The sequence below is a fragment of the Salminus brasiliensis genome, chromosome 2 (assembly GCF_030463535.1).
Source record: "Salminus brasiliensis chromosome 2, fSalBra1.hap2, whole genome shotgun sequence".
Lineage (NCBI taxonomy): Eukaryota > Metazoa > Chordata > Actinopteri > Characiformes > Bryconidae > Salminus > Salminus brasiliensis.
The window spans coordinates 26,447,541-26,472,042 of record NC_132879.1 but is presented as its reverse complement, the minus strand read 5'-3'; the positions used below and the strand labels follow the sequence as shown (position 1 = coordinate 26,472,042).

General features: G+C 39.2%; 2 protein-coding genes across 4 annotated transcripts in view; one reads left to right on the top strand and one right to left on the bottom strand.

The window, feature by feature from the left end:
• Window positions 1–24,502, top strand: part of LOC140548993 (small ribosomal subunit protein eS17) — a 351,034-nt gene that overhangs the window by 10,562 nt on the left and 315,970 nt on the right. The window lies entirely within an intron of this gene.
• The window catches only part of LOC140548991 (A disintegrin and metalloproteinase with thrombospondin motifs 20), a 78,090-nt gene that overhangs the window by 33,760 nt on the left and 19,828 nt on the right, over window positions 1–24,502 (bottom strand). The window contains exons 4-15 of one of the 3 annotated variants that reach the window (XM_072672170.1): window positions 23,786–24,033; window positions 21,756–21,839; window positions 21,366–21,490; window positions 21,065–21,105; window positions 20,014–20,119; window positions 17,511–17,657; window positions 13,869–14,010; window positions 13,044–13,148; window positions 3,415–3,560; window positions 2,855–3,036; window positions 2,214–2,392; window positions 1,962–2,079 (exon numbers count right to left, since the gene is read on the bottom strand). In XM_072672170.1, the coding sequence (XP_072528271.1) occupies window positions 1,962–2,079; window positions 2,214–2,392; window positions 2,855–3,036; window positions 3,415–3,560; window positions 13,044–13,148; window positions 13,869–14,010; window positions 17,511–17,657; window positions 20,014–20,119; window positions 21,065–21,105; window positions 21,366–21,490; window positions 21,756–21,839; window positions 23,786–24,033 (1,623 nt within the window). Of the gene's footprint in view, window positions 1–1,961; window positions 2,080–2,213; window positions 2,393–2,854; window positions 3,037–3,414; window positions 3,561–13,043; window positions 13,149–13,868; window positions 14,011–17,510; window positions 17,658–20,013; window positions 20,120–21,064; window positions 21,106–21,365; window positions 21,491–21,755; window positions 21,840–23,785; window positions 24,034–24,502 lie in introns of those variants that run through there. The other 2 variants (XM_072672171.1, XM_072672172.1) reach the window with 2 other exon arrangements.

Below are 24,502 nucleotides of genomic sequence, written 5' to 3'. Positions count from 1 at the left end.
GTGCCCTTTAGGATTCAAGTGTCACACATGGAGAATCAAATGCAAAAACAGAAAGAAAAGAATGAAAACAAAGAAAAAAGAAAGCTTTTCTGCCACACGTAGCCTCATCACCTGCATGGAGGCCAACCCACAAAACACACAAAAGAGGAGTGAAAAAGAAATGTACAAGAAATTATGCCTCCAATATTTAGGGTTGCCCTGTAATTTTCAAGTGGTCAGCTTGTTCAAAAGAAGAAGGGAGATTTTGTGGTTCGCCGGACAGTTACGTCCATAGAGGGCAGCACACGTAAAGGTTATGGCTCTTTTCCTTGACCATCTAGCTCATTCCTGGAGTATTTTAACCTCAAGTATACGGATTTTTTTTTTTAAATAAACTAAGACTGATATAGATCTGTACTTACTTAAAATTATATATTTATATAAAGTATGTGCACACTAAGTGGTGCAAACACAATCAATGTACATTTGAGAGTTTTAAGATGCGGTTTAGCAGAGATAACAATTACTCAGGAGTAGTGATTAATGCCCCTACCTAACTGGTGTGGACAGTCTGAGTCTATGAATGCATGTTGAGTCTGACACAGGCAAACCACCACAACTGCCTCTCCCACAAAGAAAACCCACACACACTGATGTGAGATCAGAGAGAGCTGGCTGAATCCCAAACTATCCGCACAACACCACGTCCACACATGCTCACACACACACAGGCACAAATCTGAGATTGGTTAGTGGCAGTAGGGCAAACCACACACTATTCGAACAATAGCCCACACGCACCGATCCAGGATCAGAAATAGTGGGCCAAAACTTTAGGCTGTACACACAATGGAAACAGACCAAAACTTGACCCCAGAATGCAAACATGGAGCTTTAACTGAAATGGAACACGCTCCCAGTTAAAGCCTCAGGATGCCTGTGGTCTACCCCAGACTGAAACCAAAAGGCCTCAACTCACATCAGAACAATAATGCATGGGAGGGACTGACCACAGGCACTGATTGGTACTGGCAAATAAAATTAAGCACCAGCATCCCTAGTGGGTAACTGTAAAGACCCTGGGATTCTTCAATTTTTGCAACAAAAGCATTTACACAAAGTTTCTTTTTGCACTATTCCTTTGCACAAAGGAACGTTACGCCACTGCAGGGTTTAGTGTTTACAGTGCTGTAGTGCACCCTGTTCAAGTCATAATGATATGGTAATCATGTAGTTAGAGTTGAAAACCCTAAACTGCAGTATAATTTACTGCAGTGTAGAAACTCATCACCTGGATCACCTGAATACATATATTACTGGATATTACATATAGTGGATTAAGCAGTAGAGACTTTTTTAAACAGGCTTTCACTGCAAACATATTTCTTTTACTTTTACACATTGCCTTTTTTCTTTATAGAGTACACTCATATAATTATTATTGGAAGGTTAAGATGAAGTGGAATGTTTATGGAAAAGGAGGGCCTCAATGAAAGAGTTAGGTAATCGCTGCATTGAACAAAAAGACACTGGGTAATTTGGGGGAAAGACTCTTTTGACATGCTTGGCCAGTGTTGTTGCCTCCTTTTTAGTTTTATACAGCTTTGGTTTGAAAGAAGGTGGAAGCTTTCTAGTGGAGCATAACAGAGAGGTTTAAAGAATGGAGGGATATCCTGCTGTCCTGAGCCTGTTTACTTCAACCTCATCCCAGTATGTACTGATGTTTTGGATTTGACTTGTTCTAACAGTGAGAGCATCACTGGCACTCGCATCGCTTTTAAGATACAAGACACAACACACCAGCTGGAGATTATGCTTCAAGGGGTTTTAACTAAATTATAGCTTGGTATTAGCACATGGATAGTTTATGCATGTCTATTATTATTATTATAATACATTAAATAAGTCAGCATAGATGGCATAATAAGCTATCTAGCTTTGTTACTGATTCCTAAGACGGAGTATATGAACTGTTAGCTTACCATATTGTGCATTGTTAAAGGTGCCAGCAACAGTCTTACATGAGGAGTTGTCCCCTCCACACACTCCACACTTATCATTTCTTGCCTTGGAGTTCAAAACATGATCGCAACCTGCTTGCTAGAAAACACAAACATATGGACACAAAGCTGGTATGAAAAAAAATGGTCTAAAGGCAATAACAGAATTAGTAAATACAATAGTTGCAGCCAAGTGCACATCATATAGGTGGGATAATATCTGACTATGTGTACCCTGCAGAGGCCTTGCACACAGATGTCGTAAGTGTCTGGTCCACACGGTGTTCCATCAACCACTCGATCTCGGAGCTGGTAGTAGGCCATTGTTCCAGCAACACGACAAAACAGCTTACAACGATCCTTCATCAAGACTACAAACAGAAGCAACAGCCGTATTACCACCACAAGAGAAACTGAAACCAAAAACAAAAAAGAAATATTTATGGCAGTGCTTATCTGTCTAATCAGTCTCTCTTAAGATGTCATGTAGTTTAGTTACAGACAGGTAGTGAACTGAATATCATAAAATTATCACAGTATTAGAGTTCTCTGTTCATCATTGTAATTTAAGTCATCTTATCCAGTTGCTCATAGCAAAGTATCCTTTTACTTAATTGCCATTAAATGTATATGTCTGCCTATGCATGCATGTGTGTGCACCTTTGTGAATATGTGTATGTTAGCTAATAGTATAATATTCTAAAAATAGTCTAAAAATATTTGGTAATACTAAAGAGGGGAAAATCTCTTATTTAGACAGGGTCACTACATAACATCACAACATATGGCCTGCTCCAGATCTTTACTGCTAGATTATATGCTATTCTCACTGAACAGTACACTGTATGTATGTATCGCATAGCTGAAACACTCACTGCCGCTGTATTTAGGCACCCAGCGGATGGTGGGAGGTAGTCCGTTGATGTTGAAGTGTTTGCCATCGAAATGGGAGCATTGCTCCTCTCGGAAGTCCTTTTGGTCCCTTGGACACGGCTCTGTGTTACAAGAACGGAACTTCATGCGCCGTCCCACACAAAACCGCCCACCATTCTTCGGCCTATTACAAATACATGTATGCACAGGCAGAAATAAATATGAACACATTTTAATTTCTACAAGACAATCTGGATTTAAGATGGATGATCATAAAACAGAACAATTGTCAAGATATGGTTTTGCCATGTTTTTATAAATGATCTCATTCATGAAATGTTATTTATTTATTAAACCTATTTTTAAAAAATAATTAGTTCTTAATAATGATTGAATAATTATTACTAGCTCAATAATGGTCTACAATTTCTAAGATGACATTTACACTTCTTAGATGTAATCCATTACATCATTTCAGTTCAGAAAAGAGTGTATCATTTAGGCCTTACCATATTCATAATGTGGATTTTTTTTTTTTGCATTTTCCCATGTGTGTACTTACACAGGTTTGTTGCAGTCTCTAGATGTACTGCGTGTCCCACCACCACAGGTCCTGGAACACACACTGTAGGGTCCCCATGGTCCCCATTCACCATGGACTGGCCTTGTCTCGATCTCTTTATTTACACACATACCATGTCTGCAGTGCTATTCATGGATAAACACACACATACACAAAGGTTAAAAACAAGGCTTAAAGTGGTAGAAAATAATACCATTACAGATAGCCACTCGTGTATGCTATGTGTCAAAATAAAGCAATCAACACAACTGACTGATTTAAAGAGTCTGCTGTTTGTTCCTCCTGCCCTAAACCGCTGTTTATATGTAAAACTATATCTGAAAAGAAAACTCAGTATGTGCTAATCCCACTATTATTTACACAGGTGGAAAGGCTCCAGCACAGGTCCAGCTGTCGGAATAAAGCTGAGCCAGTGCCGGGTCGGTTCTGGGCCAGCAACAAGCCTGCACTTCACTCAGATCCTCACAGGTGAAGGGGAAGGTGTCAGATGAGAGGATCCAGAGATCAGAAACCATTCTGCACTTATATATATACACTGTCATATGTGTTTGTGTGTGTTTGCCAGAATGTATTGTAATGAACTGAAGGCACAAGAAAATAAAATCATCAGTTGGGTTAGCACTTGTGGTAAGTAAGCTTAACCAGGATTGTTGTTATATTTCTTCCTAGATGGTGTCACATGATCTGGACACATTCTGTGTGTGTGTCTCTCTCTTTCTCTCTAAGTGTGTCTCTCGCTCTGTCTCTGTGTGTGTGTCTCTCTCTCTTGATCTCTCTCTCTCTCTCTCTTATAACCTATTTAATATAAAAGTATTAAATATACATCTACACACATATATATATATATATATATATATATATATATATATATATATATATATATATATATATATATGGGTATCCCAGAGTGTATGACACTTGTATACAAATATGGCTGCAGTGGGGGCTGATGGATCCTCTCCTAATATAATGGCCAGGTTTTGGTTCTCTCTTTCTCAAACTGATTAAAATATTTAGTTCTGATTGGTTCATATTTGAGGTAGTTCAGAAGAAAGTGCACCTCTGTCTCAACCTCTGAACTCTCTGTCACTGTCTCTGTTTTTTAGTATGTCTTGATTTATCTGTTTTAAAGCAACTCGCCAACAAATGCTGTGTATTATTTTGTCTTTCTCTAGTAAAACACAGCCTTGAGTGGGTTAGTCAATTGTTGGAGTATTAATACATGTAATATAATGTGCAGTCATTAAAAGTATAAATAATGAATAAATATGCATTTAACCTGCAGTAACCTCATAAACACAGCACAGCATGGGTCCAGCTCAAAGCAAAACTATGAGAGCGAGATACTGGCAGCACAAGCAGGTCCTGTCTCAGAGAACATGGCTGCCTTTTCAAGGGCTGAAACCAAATCCCCCATGGTGCGGACGACGATGGTGGTGGGCTCCTTTCACAGCAAGAATGCAGGACAGCCCGGCGTCTGTCTCGCTGCATCGCCCCAGCACAGGCTCACTGCTGGCACACATCAGCGCAAAAGCAGGCGTGGTAGTGGCACGCACACACCGATAAGGAAACCCAAGAGCACAGATAACAGTGACAGAGCTCATTACAGTCTCCGACATCCCGTTTTCTTCTCTCACTACCTCTCTGTCTGTCTTTCCCTGCATCGCTATATCACTTGGTCTTGCATTTTCTCTATACCTCAGTCATTCTGTCTCTCTCTCCTCTACCAGAATCTCATAATTACACTTACAAAACAAAGTAAGACCCACTATTAAAAGGGCTAAGACACCACGACCATTACTGGTGTATTGTGTCACTGGTTCTTTATGACTAGCTCATTCATACCATGGCAAGATATCATGGCCTTTGGCACAAAGCACACACTTCCATTATATATATATATATATATATATATATATATATATATATATATATATATATCTTGTCTACAGGGTTTATTGTTTTTTATTGTATCTTTCAGTCATACCACACTACAAGCTTACATTCAAAACTACAGCCACGTATCATTAGGAGGTGAATGATACAATTTGTTTAACTAATGATGAGACAAATGCTTTTCTTTCTGTCTTTCATCCCTCTGGGTTCAAAGGGGAAATCTGTGGAAGGCAAAGCACCTTGCTGTGGAAAAGAGAAACAGGGAGAGGGGCTAAAGGAGAAGACAGGCGAAAGAAGACAGGCCTCCTCTTTGCACACTCCCACTTTCCTCCTTACTCTGACAGAACTAATCATGGCTACACATTCTCCATATGCGAGTAAGGGCAGAGCTATACACTCCTTGACCACATTTTACAATGTCTGCTCCTCTTTGCATAATGCAGATCAAGAAAGCTCCATAAAAGCCATTTTCCCACAGGAGATGAGAGCCTGGCTTGTACATGACTCTACATAAGCGAACTACATTGCCATGACCCAGGGTGAACACCTGCAAAGTCAGCCTACAGAAAAAGAGGTCCATGTTGCACCAGTGCAACATTCCAGTGCACCCAAACACACCCTGTATTTCAGCTAAATGACCAGACATTGGAACACAGAAAGGTCTGTGCAACAATCATTCCAGACACCTATTCCATGTGCCCTCTAACATTCTCTCTGAATAAAAAATAAAAATAATAAAAACCTACCAGATACTCTGAGGTTATCTGATTCATTTACATAGAGTCAAAATAACTAATAGTAGCAAACTAGTACAACCACCTAAAATGATCTAATTCAAATAAGTTGAAAATGTATTGAATAAAAACATTTAGTTCAACATGACATTTACACAAGCACAAATTTACCTGTGGGTCCGATAATGTCTGTAGAAGTTAACGTTGGAAGCTTTAACTTCCTCATTAAGCTAACCACTTTAAAACTTTACTATAAATTCAAATCTGACAAAAAAAATCAGGCAAAAAAAACCCAAAACAAACTCAAATTCTTGATTTGCTGTTCTGTTTCTAGCCGTTCTAATGCTCCTCAATTTAAACTAGCTTATTTGGTCATTTAGAAATTGGAACAGGCTGGTGTTAGTTAATGCTGGGTTGTTGTAGTCTTAGCCTTAGGCTCAACCTAAGTTTGCCATGTGTGAAGCAGGGTTTGGGTAAGACAGTTCAGATGAAATTATGATGGAGTAAAAGTCTTATATTAAATGACAGACAGGTGTTAAACACTCCAGGCTTGGGCTAAATGAATGCAAATGTTTCACTACAGCAGTGCAAAAAGCAAGCCAGCAAGGCAACATTTTCCATCTTTTCACAAGCTCTCAAATCTTCATACACGAAAAACTAATTCTGAATAACACTAACTATTGGTGTAAACTTGATTGAGCTGTTAGCTACATAAAAATATATATTATGTAGCTAATATATTTATAATATATACATATATTATATGATCATACTATACCATATTCTATTTCAAGACCTTAAAGACAAATTAGTGATTCTGTGAAAGAGACCTTTACATGCACATATATTTATACAAACATGCAAAACACATCTAAATACAAAAACACATACATAGACAAACATGTCATAAATCAATTCTTATAGCTTGTTATAGCGTCATTTCCTATTAACTGCACTATACATTAAACTGAATGTCCCTCTGCTGAGACTGGCTGATGATCAGGAATACATTTAATCTACAGCTCCGCTGCATTGTATGTTATATTATGATAATTTATGGAAAGAACTTTCTATTAAAAACTTGATCTCAGACACAGTTTCCCTAAAACATTTATGCTCTTGTTCACACCCAGCTCTTCCTCACGTTAAGCATCCCTTCCTTTATTTGCAGAACCCTTAATTACAAGCACTCTGGGCCCAGTGTGAACGTCTGTGTATGTATTTCTGGTCCTTGGTGTTTGAGTATGTGGACAGCCCAGGACCACCAGTGAGCTCCTCTTGAGGACCCTGAAAGCTGTCAGACTGAAGAGGGCGCAGCCTATCAGACAGCTCCACAGTCTGAAGCCAGTCTAAGCCTTTAAGGCATTCCCTTCCCTGCTGGCATTTCATGTTTACAACGCTTTTATTTAGCCTGAAAGGGTGGAGGGGAGAAAAGAGTTCAGATGAAAAAGAAAAGAGGGCCAAAACACTGGGGCCATGCATGTGGGGTGCCTTTCCTGGCTACAGGGAAATCTTTGACCATCACTCAATTTCCAAATAGTGTTCCAAACACTAAAGTGTTCACAAAGTCACTCAAAAAGAGAGAGGGCTAATAAATAAAAAGAGTGAACAGACTGCCTCTAAAAGTTGCAACTAGCTCAGCTGTTTCCAGCACATGTTTCAAATTAGAGTTTTACAAACACATACACACACACACACACATATTCAACACCACCACCACATAGATGCTTACTTCCTACAGATCTACCTGAAAACATAGTTTCCAACAGTGAATAATCCCAGCCTGTCACAGCTCAAATAACATTTCTGCATGACGTGTGTGCTTTAGGTCAGTGCTGAATAAACTGCAACCCTAAGTCATTCAAAAAAAGCATCTGCTCCAGTGAGGTGCTCTATGGTTAGAGCTACCCTGTAATTGCAAGGAAGCCCCTTTCCAGCACATCATTTTGCTCAAAAAAGTATACATCAGTGCAAGAATGAGAGGACACGCTGACTGATTTAAAAACCAACTCTCTTTCATTTTAACACAGCCATTTCCATAAGACATTAGCTTTCATGTTGGCTTTTTCACAGCTTCAGGTTGGAGTTCACCCTAGCCGCAGCAGGGTTCAATTTGCACTCTGAGAGACACACACACACACACACACACACACACATTGGACTGGACATAAACATTTGTCATCACTGTAATTTATGTAAAATTACATTTATTTCAGAATTTACCAAAGCATATGATCTGGTCATGGACCTATGATGTCTTATACGTCTGTAAAGTTACAGGAAATTTGCAACAATGTAAAAAAAAAAGTATATATTTTCAGCCCTTGTGCTTTTGCCTATCCTCAGCCTAGCTGAAGTAAAGGTGACTAAAAGCACTGCATTACATCCGTGTTTGAGCATCTTACCCATATGCGCTTATTTAACATCTCATTTCAAATTCAAGGGCATTTACATGGAGTTAGACACTTTTCCCTGCTAAATAACTTCCACTCTTTTGGAATTGTTTTTTGCACTCCAAGAGCATCACTGAGGTCAGACACTGATGTTTAGGCTTGGCTCACAGTCGGCATTCCAATTCTGTGGACGGATCTGAAGCCAAGGTTCAGAGCATGCTAATTTTAATACCAAGTTTACCAAATCTTTTCTCCCAGAGACTGCTCCTAAAACTTGCAAGGGCACAGCTCTCTCAAATATTACTGTATGCTAGTGTTGGGCAGTGTAACAGCTGCATTTTAAAATTACAGTTTCTCCAAATGAGGATGGTATTTCTGATGTCACATGCTGGAAATAGGCTGATAAGTTTCCATAACAGGGAGGGCAAGCAAAAATGGATAGTCTGATTAATGTGCCTGAAAATAGTTGATCAATAGTTCATTCACCTGACTCTGTGTTCACTTAGTTGGTGACCTTTTAAGCAAACTGAACTCTGTATCTGATTTTGTATATTTTTCAGTTTTGAAAAAACGCAGGATGAGATGAAAGCCACGACTTGTGTTACGTACACTTCTCCTCGTATATTGCAGTAATATTTGGAGATGATAAAAAGTCTGTCCGACCAACCCTACTGTACGCTTTAGCATTAAGATTTCCCTTCCATTAAACTGTTGTGCTTTGGCTCATCATTATTGCACCCCCATGATTATTGCACACATTTGAGGCTTAACACAATGACAACGGGCTAAAGGCTAAAAGCAAATGCTAGTTGTCTGGGTGAAGCACCGCGACAGCTGAGGAAGCAAGTGGGTGCTAGCCAGGTACAAGGCCCTAAGAGTAACTCAACCAGATCCCTTTGCAAACTTGACATAGAGAGGACCCAGAGAAGACAGCAACATTGTCCAGTAAGACGCTAGAATAATTACAAAGTTCTTACAAGTTTGTTATGCTATGCAATGCGATCGTTTGCCGTCACTGTGATGTAAATAGTGTGTATATAGGGCTGCTATGATTACTACGATTATAAAACAAAGAAATGTTCTTGGTAAGTAATTAGGTTGCAATTTGACAGATAAATATGGTATCCACAGAGCAATTTTGTTCAAAGTTGTGTTTACCAGTCTGTTGATTCATTATAACTTTAATTCCTTTTGGGGGAAAATAATTAAAGGGACCCACAAAAGTGTCTCTCATCTTATTTAAAATTATGTAAAAAATTTCACATGAAATCAGCAAGTTTGAGGCAATGCAAAACCAAGCATTATTCTTTTCTGCAACCATGCAAAACACTGACTAAAAAGAGACATGCATGTAGTGTAGGTGAATGCAACAGCTGTCCAAAGCAGTCATTTTAGCTCCTAATGACAGTTTATAGCCCTCACCAACCAGCACAGCAGCAGATACCTGTAGAGGGACTACATCATCCAGGGAGAACTATGCAATCACATGCATACATATAAACACAGATGTCAGCTAGTCCCATGCTTAGGAAAATAGGTCCCTTGTAATTTTTTATCAGAGCCTTGAAATGTTTGCTAACATTAACAAAAGGCCATTTATATCCAAACAAACTGCAAAGACAAATCTGCTCACTTTAATTGTGATGGATAAAAACTGCTGTGATTCAATGTGACTTCACTATGACTAGACAAACCTAAAAGAAACTGCATGTTGACTTTCATGTTTTAGTGTCATTTGCTTCCCTGAGACCTGTAACAAAGAACTGGTAGAACTTGTGTGGACACACAAGCCAGCACCTAACCTCAGAAAAAGCTTAAGTCCTTCTAACTAGATAGCCCTGGCATGTTCAAGAGCATGGCAACCAAAACAACAATTCATTTGTTAAATCAAATCCATGGGCCTGTTTTTGGGCGTCTCAATGGAAAGGCAGACAGATTAGAAAGCAAGGTGACATCGATCCACACTGTGGAGCATTGAGGTGTAGAGCAGAGAGCCGACCGAACGCTCTGCAAGAGCTGCCAGCAACGGCGGCCAAGCAGCACAGCCACCGCCAGCAAATTCTATTCCACCAGACTTTTGCAAGACTTTACTATCTCGATCCAATTGTGTGAGACGAGGGCAGGTTGCAAGGCGCGGGAGAGTTCCCCTGAGTTTAATTGTGAGTAAGCACAATGCCCTCTTTTGTGGTGTGTATATATAAAACGACTTGTAAAATGTCTTGAGAAGATTAGGAAGAGGCGTTTAACATGAATTAGAAAAGAAAATGCTGAATTAACAAAGCTAATTATTTACTTTTATTACCACTTGTACTTAAGGCTATAATGTAATCTCCACAAACATATTTTCTTTTATAATTTTATAGGCAAATCTTAGACAACAAATCTTACTACTGCATGCAAAGACTAAACCTTACATTGTAATGCCTTTCTAAAGTAACTGTGCACTCGAAGTTTGATATTTTCACTCCTCTTGGCCCCACCCCTCCCCCCACAAGCTAGTGAAATCCAAGCAAGCTTTTCAAAGGAGTGTGTGGATAGTAGGTCTGCTGGCCTCACGGATGGCAGTAGACAGACTGGCTGTGCTGAGCGTCTCTCCAGGGCCATGCTTTTTGAAAGGCCACTGGTTGGAGAGAGGAGAGTGGTGGCAGTATTATAGACAAGTGATGGGATGCCCTCGTTAGGGTAAGGCTCACTGAACCAGTTGACAGGCAAACCGCCAGGGTCATGTGACCAAATTACTCACTCCAGTGCCCAGCTAGTGGGAAGGAGGGAAGAAAACGGAGGGAAAGAGAGTGGAGGGTGAGAGTTTGAACTAGAAAGAGTCAAAGCAATTATCAGCAGTATTGGGTGCCTTTAAAAATGTGGTTACTATGTACTCGAAGTATAGTAGTTCAGCTACTGAGAAGTCCCCACAGGGAGCACTTTGACACTTTTTTGCATTTCTTCCTAAAATCCAAATAGAAGTATTACTAAAGTAATACAGCACATTACACAAGTAATCCATTAAATTCTGGCGACTCTGACATGACATTTAACATCATGTTATAGCTAGAGAAAAGGGAGAGATGTTTAACAAGCCACCCTGAGTTCTTCCCCACATTAAAGAACTCTAAACAGACAGGTGAGCTGAGGCTGAGAGCCCCATTTCTTTCAACTCCCTCCACTTCAAAGTACCCTGCAAGGAGATGACACCAAGCCCCCAGCACCACAAACAAAGGTGCAGGTGCCATGAAGGGTAAAAACAGAAAAAAGAAGGGCCTTTGTGTCCTTGTGTTGTTTCAGCATTGTGGAGTTCCAGCTAACAACTAACACGTTCATTGTAAACTAACAGAAGAGTCCCTCTGCCTCCTCACAAACAATAAGGAAACTGTTTGAAGTACAAATCGTAATTGTAGGCAGGTTACACTGTAGAATGCTTTTACAGCCTGTCAAATAATCAGAATGTTGAATGTTTAATAGACTTAATTATAGCACCACACAAAATCAGAGGCCCGTTTCACTAATGAATAATGATGACATATTTAACACCGAGATGAACTCTTTCATGGTTCTTTGGTTTTAATCAGACAGACTTGGGACCTCATAGCAACAAATCAGGCACAAACAACAAATGGTTCTCCTCAGAAAACTCCCTTGTGCATGACCATCCAGCAGTTAATGAGAACAAGAGGAGGGTTTCCAGGCACACAGAAATCCCACAACTATGTCACGGTTGTTTTGGTTGGATTAAGATACTAGCTATCCCAGTTAACAATTCTGCACTGAAATAGTGTAGTAATGGCAGGCTAGCCTAGCCTCTGTTTTGTGATACTTGGCCACCATGAACTCACACAGAGTTTTTGAAGTTTCCTTGCAAGCCTCCTGTGGGTAAATGGACAAAAAAGGGAATAAGGACCCCCTTTTTTCCTCAGCTCTCTCCTGAGTCTGAATCAGTTATGTGGGCCTTTTGTGTGAAAGCTAGTCTCAACTCAGAGCTCCCTGACCAATGGCCCACTCACCCGCATCTTAAAGAGGCTTGGGGGTCGTGGGTTCAGAACAAGGTGACTTGACTGAAAACGCTGCAAGGCATCCTATTTCAAAGCCCATATGCTCCTCCTCTTCTCAACCCCCCAATTGCTTCCACAGTGCACTAAAATGCTCCTAATTAGCATAGCATCCCTAAGGTGGACAACAACAAGAAAAACCTTGCTATGAGTTCAGACTGCTAATGTTACAAGTCGTACAGGACAGACAGGCCTTTTTGGCTAAATAGGGTCTCATGTTGTTATTTATTAACAGGAATACAATGCATGCTTCTCTATTATGGTAGTGTACATGTCTTGCATAGTGCTCCAGCTTTTGATGCACATTCCCCTGATGAAATAATTCTCAAACATTAACATAAGTTAATTTATGCATGCAATCCAATGCAGGTATCTGCTACATTTTATTGTCTTTATTCCCAATGTGTTCCCAATTTATTCACAATGTGTTTCAGGGCCAAGCACAAAGTTTACATTATCCTTTTCATCAGCAATACCTCTAGGCATTGCACCACTGACTGTCAGACAAAAATAGAAGAACTAAATTTTAGGAAAAGTCTCACCATGCCATGCCCACACTCAGTTCCATCAGCCAGGGGCATATGCTGTGTGCGACACCCTTTATGATCCCCCTCAGCGCTGGTGCACCAGAGCCTCTTGCATTGTTTCTGGGATGTGGGGGATAGATTTCCACAATTAGACTATACCATCACTATCACACAAAACGTGTAAGCTCTTTTTGCAGGTTTTCTCTTTTTCATAAAATTTGAATCTGCAATTCAGTTGTTATTCTTTACAATGTGTTGAACATGCATAAACCAATAGAAATTCTCCTAAATAACTTCACACTGAATTCTATTAAAATGTTTTTTGCTTATCCTGTAAAGATTCCATTTTAAAGCTATGGAGATAATGATATATATACTGATGCGTGTTTGACTCATTTTAATACAAAATGTAACCTTTAATCATCTGCCACTAAAACCACAAGAATGTGGTTGACCTTTGCTGTAATCTGGGGGCGCTCAAGAGCGCACAATAGATTTTAATGTCCTAATTATGTCAAACACTGATGTGGAAGAAGACGGTGCTTAATTATGGGACCTGTAAGGAATAAATTATGAATGCTTTAAAATCTCAAGGCAACCATCAAAAACACTTTATTTGAAGATGCTACAGTCTTTTTTATATCAAACTATGCTGAAAACCTATGTAGCCAATGTCATCATCTATGAATATATGAATGCTTATGCTAATGCTCACACACAATTGGTTTGCTTTAAACTCCAGGCAATTCCATAGAAAATCAGTAAAACACAATTACCTGTCATATTCAGGATGATACCACACACTACAATACTACATGTAAAACTTGTGGTTAGCCTTACCATAAATGGGCAGACTTGAGAGCCAGGTCCAAACATTAGTTCACACTGTCGATTCGCATTGTAAAGCTGACCTGGGAGCTTGACGGGAAGATCGTAAGTCCTGCCAACTGGTTCATCCAACAAACACTCTCCATAACCAGTACTGGAAAACAAAAACAGGAAATAAGGCACATTGACCTCAGCAATACCTATTACATATACATAATACAATTTTAGCAAGCATTGTCTTCACTAGTATAACTTTGTCTCTTTCACTACAAGTTCACATCTATCTTGTCACATTTTCGTGTTAGCTTCTTGGTTGTAGGGCAATATGATGAAAGTTTAGTGTTCCACTTGTGTTAGCGTAGCAGTGGGTGGTCTGTTTCTTTTCTTGTTCATGTCACTAAAATGACTTTGCTTACTCAGTTCTCCTTCATCCCACACACAATAAACTGCATTTCGATGTGAGAAAAGACACACTCTCCCAGGACCTCTATGTTCCTCCTCACAATGCACAAAATGGGGGGATTTGAAACCCCATACACACTTGCCAAAAATGAAGTTTCTTTACAGAGCTTCCCCAACAGAACCCTCTCTCTGGTGGCATACAGCATGTCTACCACACCCAGCCTTTGAATTACATAGGAGGGTCACAAAAGAACAGCTGTTTAAAACATGTTTACCAAAGTGCCGTATTCAGCTGCTTGTTTTAGACTCTGAAAAGATCTTTTAGTACAGTGTATCAGAGGTTCATTCATAAAATACAGTAAACATCCACAGCATGAGCGTTCTTTCTTTTTCCTGCACTACCTGTGTACTTTTGCCAACAGAGAAAAAGGAAACTGAGCAACACAATAGCAGCTTGATGTGTAATTATGAGACATGTTGACACTGCTCGTGCAATTTGTCCGCCATGAGGGGGACTAAACACCTGTTTCACCCAGCCCCAGCTGATCCCCCGAGCCTACTCATTACCTCAGCTTATCCCCTGTCACTGCACTGCACTGCTCTTTCAGGCCTTCAAACACTCAGAGGCACCTTTGTATTCAGGCACGGAAAAAAGCACAAAAAAAAAGTGCAGTATGTGTGCTTTAGGGAATTAATCTATTCAGCAATGAGAGGGCAACACACAAAGCTATAAGAAAGGTGTGCCTCTGTTCAAGACTCACAGCAAAGGCCTAAAGTGAGGCTCTTTCAACAAGGTGCTGTCAGCACAGGTATATGGAACATTATGGGTCAGTTATTAAAACAGCATGACAAAAAAAGTGTTATTTCTCATAGTACTCTCTTATATTACAGTGTGATGCAAGACGTCTATCAAAACAGAGGACAGGCCTAAGCCCTATGGTGTGGACACAAAGTCCACACCTGTAAATCACTGGAGTAAAATAAGTCTGTATACATGTAGTATTGTTGTGTTTGATATCATCCTGAATATGACAGGTAATTGTGTTTTACTGATTTACAGTTGACTTACAGTTATTATTCAGTTTTGGCAAAGAAAATGACCATAATGGAATCAGAATCAATTTATTTTGTGTTAGATGACATATGTGTATATATGACATACAGATGACATTATATTCCTACATAATGTGTAACATCCAACAATGTCCAATACAGAAACCTAGTGTTTTGGCTATAGTCCAAATGATGAAAACTTTGAAAGCAAGTTTTGCATACTACACTAACAAATCCAAATAATTATATATATATATATATATATATATATATATATATATATATATATAGAGAGAGAGAGAGAGAGAGAGAGAGAGAGGATAATCTAAATAATTTAATAAGCGGGTTTCACAGTTACTGTTTATCTGCCAAACACAGCATACTGAAAAACATGAAACATAACATATAAAATGTACCATTATGTTATGCTTGATTTTCCCCCCAATATGTTAAATTAGGCAAGATGCATTCTTAAATCCACAGAATATGCCATATTTCAGTTTGTTTCCTGGCTTTAAAAAATCTTTTACACTTTGCAAATCAACAAAACATATAATTTTGCCAGGTGTGTGCAAACGTACAACTGTATGGTGCGGCGTGTATTCAGCCAGTTTCTGCTATTCCTTGAGAGCTCAGTAATCTGTAGTGAACTGTAAAGGGGGAGATTAATGTCCTGCAAATGGAGCTAATTGAGCTGACACTAAAAATCGTGTCCAAAATAAAAGAGGCTTCAGAACAGCCAACTCATTAATTACTGCAGATGAGTCTGTCGCTTGCTTAATTCCCCACGTCTGCTCCCAGCTGCAAAGAAGAGGCATTACAGTGGAAAATTACATGTTTGCCAGAAATTATTATGTGTGTTAAAAACTAGTGCATATTCATTAGCAATAACTAAAGAAAGGTTTTTTGTCAATAGGGTTCACAGTTTGGAGTTTGAAATGTTTTTCTTACTGCACATAAATAACTAAATTAGTCAGGCAGCCTATCTTGCTTTTATGATTAAGTCCATACATAAATCCAACCTGGCGAGGCTCCCTTTGTCTAAAGTGTGTTTGTGCATCCTTCATTGTATGTTATATTGTGTGTATTTATTTGTGTGTGTCAGTGTTTCGTTTCTGAATATGTGTGCTTCTTAAACCACTGACAGTGTTATGGACTGGAGAGCTCTTGAAGATAAATGGGCAGTCAAAACACCGATGTACTTAACCATTCCACCTCTTGGGAAGTGTTATGGCCATCAATGCTGTGCATTGTTACTCAGGGTGAATTCAGAAGCAGTGGGCTTCACTTTCCATCGTTCCCACCAGCACAGAAGCACCCTGATGCCAGCTCTGAAGCCGCCTCCTAAATTGTCATTGTTTAGCAAATCCATTTTTCTCAAAAAAATACAGTATGGAAATACACTGTCAGTTCACCCCACATCTGACATTTCCCTTTTAGTTTCATATGTGAAAGTTCCAATCAAATCACCCACAAGCTCTCTTGACAGCCTGAACGGAAATAAACTCTACCTTCCTACACTGCCCCATTCTCTCCTTTCCCTTTACCGAAATGCTCAGACCGGATCCTCCGATAGAAAGTCCACCCTTGCTTGGGCCGGTAACCCTACATCCCCAGCTCGATGCCATTACACACTGAACAAGCCCTCATCAACAAGGCTGTCTTTTGTGGAGGTCCCACAGGCAAGAGCGCCAGAGAGCAGATCAAAGGTTCGCATCCAGCGGGAATCTAATTTTAACTGACATTTCCCATCTTAAAGGGAAGCCCTTCAGTCAGGACTGCTGCTTGCTGCTCCACTTTGGAAGCCGTGAATGAATCGTTGCCCCGGGATACCGTTGCTGAGGGACAAAGCACGCCAACGACTAAATGACTGTTTGTCCAATGTCGGAGTCACTCTGACCGAGAGAGTAAAAAAAAAGACAAAGACAGAGAGAGAGAAGAGAAGAGACAGAAATAGAGAGAAATAGAGAGAAAAGGAAAAAGACAGAGGAAGGGTAAGGTGGATCAAACAAGATTTGCACAACAAATAACGGCCATGAATTCCATAAAAACGGACTCCCTACACATTATCTATAATGCTTATGTTTATTACTTATTCAATTTATGTCCATCAAAACCAACCATAGGTACCTTAGCATGGTAAACAAGTTATCATAAGACAACAGAGAAACTGTCAATGAGGAAAAGACAGACACCTACTCCAGAAACTCTGTGATGTACTTTCTGCTGCACTTTGACCAGGACCATGGGCTGGTGTCATAGTTCAGGGTGGGTGCCATGACATGATACTGATGCTTCATTCCTGCTTCTCGACATTTTGGGTTATCGTCATGGGGCATGTTAAAGCTGAAACACAAACAGAGTCATTAGGAAACAAATACTAGAATAAAACTAATAGTCTAATACAACTTGATACTTCTTATGAAGAGTGTGGTGGACAGTACAACTTTGAAGTATGATTTCTTATGCAGCAGCCATACATAGAAAATACACATAAAAAAGCAAATTCTTGTCAAAGTTTTTAGGCAGCCTTAGTGTAGGACATCTTTATTGAATTAGGATCAAATGAAAATCATAATCACAGTCTGGTATGGTCACGGATGCGAACATCAACACAAGTCTTTTCAGCTGTAGTCTTTTAGATCAACTGTCACGCGTTCAACTCTATCTCACAATCATTCAGTGCCAAGACTCTACTGCCTTCTTATGTGTCTGTGAAGGCCATGTGCAGACAGGAAACAGTCTTGCAGTAAAGTGAATGAGAAAAGCTGCTGCAAAAGATCACAACTGAAATGCTGCAGACAGTGAGCTTTCTAGTAGTGAGACGAATTATAATGAAGTAACTGTCAATAGAATAGAACTTTCTGGAGAAGATAAACATGAACTTATTAGCACCATGCCTAATGCCAGACGTGGACTAGAGAGATATAAATCACCCAGCATTGAGCTGTGGAACGATGAAACCATGTTCTCTAGAATGATGGTGCTTGAATCAATACTTTGGGTAAGTTGGGGATGAACTGGGGTGGTGATCATCCAGCATCCTGACCTCAGTAACGCTCTTGTTGCTGAATGCATTCAAATCCTCACAGTAATGATCCGAAATCTAGTAGAAAGCCTTCTGGACAGTAGAGACAGTTCCACCAACAAAAGTAGGATAAGATCTTGTCAAATGAATCCACTGCTTTCCCTGTCTTAAACTGCTCCCTATTTAAACAGGCCCAACTGGCACTAGTTTACACAGTAAGGGTCACTGGTGTTAGATTCAATGCAAGGCCCACTTGAGCTGTTGGAATTTGCTCCATCTATCAACTCTGAGGGGGCGGAGAATTTCTGCCATTCTTACATGCAGTCTGACACTGGACCCATTCACTAACTGATAATGGGGGTACTGCAGAGAATTATGCATAACAGATTTTGAGTGATTGAGTCATATGTTAGAAGATGGTCATCTGTCCACAAAAGCTTTATTCATAAGCACCCCATCATACATTCACGCATGCGGCGATAGTGGCATGTTGTGAAAACAGACACAAATGGAGGCCAATGTCATCACAACAGAAACTTACATGGTAATTACATGGTATTGAATGACAACTTGCCATGTTCCATCTCTATATTTTAATGAATGTGGGGTACAGTGACCCCGGAAGGGTCAGGGTAACACTCTGACTTCATGATTCCTTTTCTGAAAAAGGTCCACAGCACAAGAATCTCATACCAACAGTCAAACATTGTGGTGGTAGCATGACACTGGGGGACGATTCTGTTATAGAATGCAAAACTGCATAATACTACAACAACACATCAAACAACATTAAAGGGGACATATGAAAATCTCTTATTATATCTCTCAATCCAAATCAGAAGGAATAGCAAGTATCAATCATTCACTTTGATGCAGAAAATTTTTTTGACATAATGGTTTTCTGTACAAGTTTTTTTACTAACTTGAAAAGCTCTAGGTCATGGTTATGTGTGTGGAAGGAACGGCCACTCAAACCGGCTGTTGTGAACAGGGCTGTTTAGACAGGGTCAGAATGGGTGCTGTGGTGCTTGATCTTTGTGGTATTTTGACCAAAGCATGTCACAGACATTTCATTAAGCCCCCAGGCAACCGTGTTAAGTCAGAGACTTCATCACCTTTTCACTGCCCGTCCCCACAGAACTACTAGAGTTTGCATACCACCCCAACCACTACAGGTGATGCCATCACACACCTGCTACACACAGCAATGTATAGTACTGCATACACACACACACTTTTGCACACTGCAAATATATACCTCCAACTCAACTTCTTACCATATCCTAAGCCTGCATCCCATATCAAAACACTTCACTGCTAGTTGTACCATGTCTGTGTATATGACAAAGAAACTTTGATTTGATTTAATTGGTTTCAGTTAGTAGAGGGGTATAATTTGATAGCTTTTAATGCTACTTTTAGAATGAAGTGCTCCTTTAACACTCACAGCCTGGGTCTGGAATCTTGCTCAGCCACATGGGTTAAACCATGCTTGGTGCAGTAAAGTAAAGGAGAGCAGAGTACAGAGAGGGTATTAAAACTGGCCTGTTATTAAACATGGTTTATTATGCTTTGCACCTGTGTGTGCCCTGGCAAGGGGGATAAGAGGGCTTTTGTGCAATGCATGGGGAAAACTTTTAGCCAGTCGGACCCCTCCAGGGGATCGAAACTTACACATGGCCCAGTTCATGTGCAATGGTGAAGGCAGAGCTCAGACCGTTCTCCTCACTGATAGAGCAGCTCCGGTATGGATCACACATTGTGCCCAATTCTGCTAGTCCTATACAGGGAAGACACACATGGTAGCAGAGTTAAGGTCAGAATAATGTCATATCATTGTGACAGCACAGCAGTGAGTCTGAACAAACATAACAATCAACACTACATTTAGTACTGTGAGGTTCAGTATAGGTGAAAACTCTGGGAACTTCATTGCATACATTAATATGCAGAGTAGTGGAGGATAACTGACCCTGACATACACACCTGCCGTTACAGAGAAAAACTCATTACAGGTCACTGAGTGCACTTTAATGTAAGCCACTGTCATGAGGCTTATTCTCCTGCTTGGCACTGAGCCAAGATGACCATCACACAGCTGCTCCCACTAAAAACACAGCTGTCCACATCTCAGAAAAGCCCATTACATGGTGGGGGTTACAACAGTCAAGATTCTTTGGAAGCTTTCTGTCATTTGAAGTATGGTAGACATTGCTACTGCAGGGATATGCTGATCAAGGTCACCAACACAAGGTATACACCAATAGTGTATACACCAAACTCCTGATTTCTGATTAAGAATTGACCTGAAACGCACAATTATGATCAGAATGACAAGAATGTAATTTTTCTAGGAATACAAAATATTATTCATCACTAAGATATGTTAGATGCAACAGCACAGAAATCATATCCAGCCTAAATAACCAGCAAAAATGTACCTCGCTTTACATTCAAAGTAGCAGTAACTTGGATGGATTGCCTTTACAGAAGGTCCATTTGATTTCTTGAGAAAACTGTACTATATTTACAAATCTCTTCCAGGACCAATGTTACACAATGGAAATGGGTATTGAAAGTTTAATGAAGTCTAGTAAAAGTGCCTTGACTATTAGGACACTCCTACACTTATTTACCATAACTCTCAGTTTGGAAGTTCTTAGTTTTTAGAAATCACCATTATGGGTTCTGATGATAGCAGAGGACTACAGGAGAATGATTTTACCTAATGTGTCACACTTGTCTTTTGCTCGACAGATATCCTCCCTGCACGAAAGAAATAGACAAAATACAATGTATACAATATTCAAAAACTATACAACTATATGGTGTTTGACAGGTGTCACGACATACTATATGGCAAGCCAAATGAGCAGCAGAAAACTTACTGACTTAGTTAACTGCAGTATTTAGTATGCTGTTAAATTGCTGTAACATGCCTCAACGTTGGAAAAGTAAAACAACAACAAAGATAGAAAGATAGATAGATAGATGAACAAATTATACTGATATCCAGATATAGGTACCTGGTGATGAGCAGTGCAGTGTCGTGATGGGAGGGATGACTATCATCCAGAACATTCTGACTCTGTTGCCATACACAGAAGTTGTGCAGTGTTGTAGCAGCATAGAAATTCACATTTGGCCCTTCCTAAAATGGTGACGAAAGAGTAGAGAAACAGCTTTTAACTTAAATCCTCAATATAAAGTGGATGTGATGTCTAAAACATAACCAATAATACATATCAAGAGTGTGGTTATGTGTTCACTAATCAAACAATTGAGACACAAAACGCTTGTACTTACATCTCGACAATAAAATTACACAGAAATTAAAAACCCCAAAAATCGCTGGGACTGTCCTTTAATTAATAGACTCAATCTTAATGCAGATCTGTCTACTGAGAGATACATACCTGTTCATTGTGAATAATGATCAATTTGACAATCATAACATTGATGAGGTTTCCCACACTAGGGTCTTTGTAGACTGCAGCCACCTAAAATGAGAGGCACAAAGAGAATCAAAAGACAAAACACTAATGAACCATATTTAACCATCATGTTAAGCAGCTTCCAACTAAAGTCTTACCCAAAACAGAGACCCCATGAAATTGGGCAATTTAGAAAACCAGTTGAATGTTTCTTGCTCACTACAAGCCTGACAGGAATTCATTTGTCCAATATAAACACTAAGAATATTACAGTGCCAAAAAGAAAAATACAGCAAGAAGAACTTTAAACAGAGCACATAGGGAGAGGGTGGGGGGATAGAAAGAGAGTGGAAGGAGGAGGAAGGAGAGAAGTTTTAGGGATTACTGGAGTTGTCTGTTTGGTTAGGGTAGTATCAGACTCTCAGGCTGGAACTGCTGCTGATGTATGCTCTTAATAGTGGAGCAAAGTCTGCCTGCTCTGGCTGCCACAGCTGGGTTTCTAACAGAGTTTGGTTTGGTAGAGATGTTTTGTATCTGTAAAGTTACTGTAAGAATTTAGACACCTAAATGTGAGCTATGTGTACCACTTTAAACTGCTGTATGTCAACAGAGATTCACTCTACAGCTGCAATAATTAATTGACAATCAATAATGCCAATTAGGGCTGCAACTAATTTAACTTTTTCTATAATCAATTACTTAGTCAATTATCAATTTGATTAATCAAAGAATCTGGAACAGGAAAGGCACTGTTAGTAATCTGCAATAAATTAACAATTTATTGTAATTTTTCATATTGTTCTTTCAAAGAGGCACCAGAAGAAGCAACATAAATGCACTGCATCTGAAAGTGCTGATTTATTCAGTGTGAAATACGCATAATTAACCAAATTAACAACAACAACAAAAATCTAAATGACAGTCCAAATCACATTTTGGAGGTTGGTTGATTTAATAAGAATTCTGCACTTCTATTCAGACTATTAATGCTAAAAAAAAACATAAAATGGCACCTTTAAAAGAACACTGCAGCTGCAAACACTACTTTTTAGCTGTTTTCATTTAGAAAATAAAATAAACACTGGCTAAAGGGAAGCCTGCATGGTGGACAGCTACATTTTACCTGTCAGTTATCAGGGTTGCTTGTGCAGGAATTTCGCCCACATGAAAATAAGATCAGTGAATGTTCTCCAGAGTTAAGCATCACTGTATAGCTGAATACCAAGATGTTCTCAGTGTGCTCAGATTTGATTACTTGATGTTAAAAAACACACAAATGTTTAGAGTTTGGAAAAGAAGTCAACCAATCAAACAATACTTCAACTGACATGCATGGTTTGTTTGTGTTATGCATTTTATGTGACTGCACCTTTTACAATGAATAATACAGCACATGCTATGTAGAAGATCAATTGATACTGATATAACTGATATGGGACACACATTAAAACTGAAGCCCAGCCATTTAATATGTTCTGTCATCAGCTTGATGGAAATTACAATTCTGTATTGTTCCAATCCATGTTCTCTCACTACAATACACAAAATACATTATGCAAATGTCATATACAATGATTGTGAACTCTTAAAGCTCTTATTATATCCTGTAACATATCCTTATTTACTAAGTTAAACCATGTTCTCCACTGTAGTATGTCTTTAGTTTTTGAAGTTTTCTGACTGTAGTAAGATAAGCTAATTCCTAGCAGTCTCTGGCCTCAAACATTAACTAGTTACAATAAAAAAACAAACTAAAAAAGAGTCCAAGCAAAACAATGTTTTTTGTTTTGACATTAAGTGCATTTTGCACATTTGCACTCAACTGCTTGTTTTACACTGGCATATACAGAGTCACCACCAAGAATGTGGCTCTGTATCTATAAAAATAATAGAAGCTTAACCTACAGATAATGAATGCATTTTAGGAAAACTAGATTCATGCATTAGACTACAACAGGCATAAGCAAAAAAAACATAGGAACAAAAGTAATTTTGAAAGATACATTACTTACTACTGACATGATTGTTAAAATGTAGTGCTCCAGGTTATGTCCATGGTGTCGCACCATCTTGGCATCTGCTGTAACCATCAGCTCCACAAAGCGTGGGTATGACAGAAATCGTTTTCTACGGCTGCCACTAGAATGACTTTTTGACTGGTGCATCTTTGGGACATGTTTGTCCATTGTCTCCAACATTGACTTCAGCTCTTCTAGAAGACTTCCGTTGTTATGGAAATGAATCTCATTTTCTGTAAGACCTGTAACAAAAAATGGAAAAACCATAAATATTTGGGAAAATGATCAGTAAGAAGTTACATCACATTTTTTTTTTACATGTATACTAATCAGATTGTACTCAGCTCAGCTGACATTCATTTTTGATTAAGAAAGCAAAAGGAAAATACATAAATGTTTGTGTTTCCACAACAATGACTAAAGTGAAATAAACTGTACATTTTAGTCCATGTGAGAGACAACAGTAAATAGAACTAAAGCTGGTCATGGAAAGCACATTCAGTGAGTGTGAAGCACATGCATGAAAGGAAAAATAGAAGTGCAACTGTTCCTCACGTGACCAGCGCAGGACATGCTCAGACTATGCAGGTTTATTACACTGATCAGCCCTAACATTAATACCACTGACAGGTAAAATGAAAAACATTGATAATGTTTATCTACAGTGGCATCTGTCAAGTGGTGAATATATTGTGTAAAAAGTGAACAGTC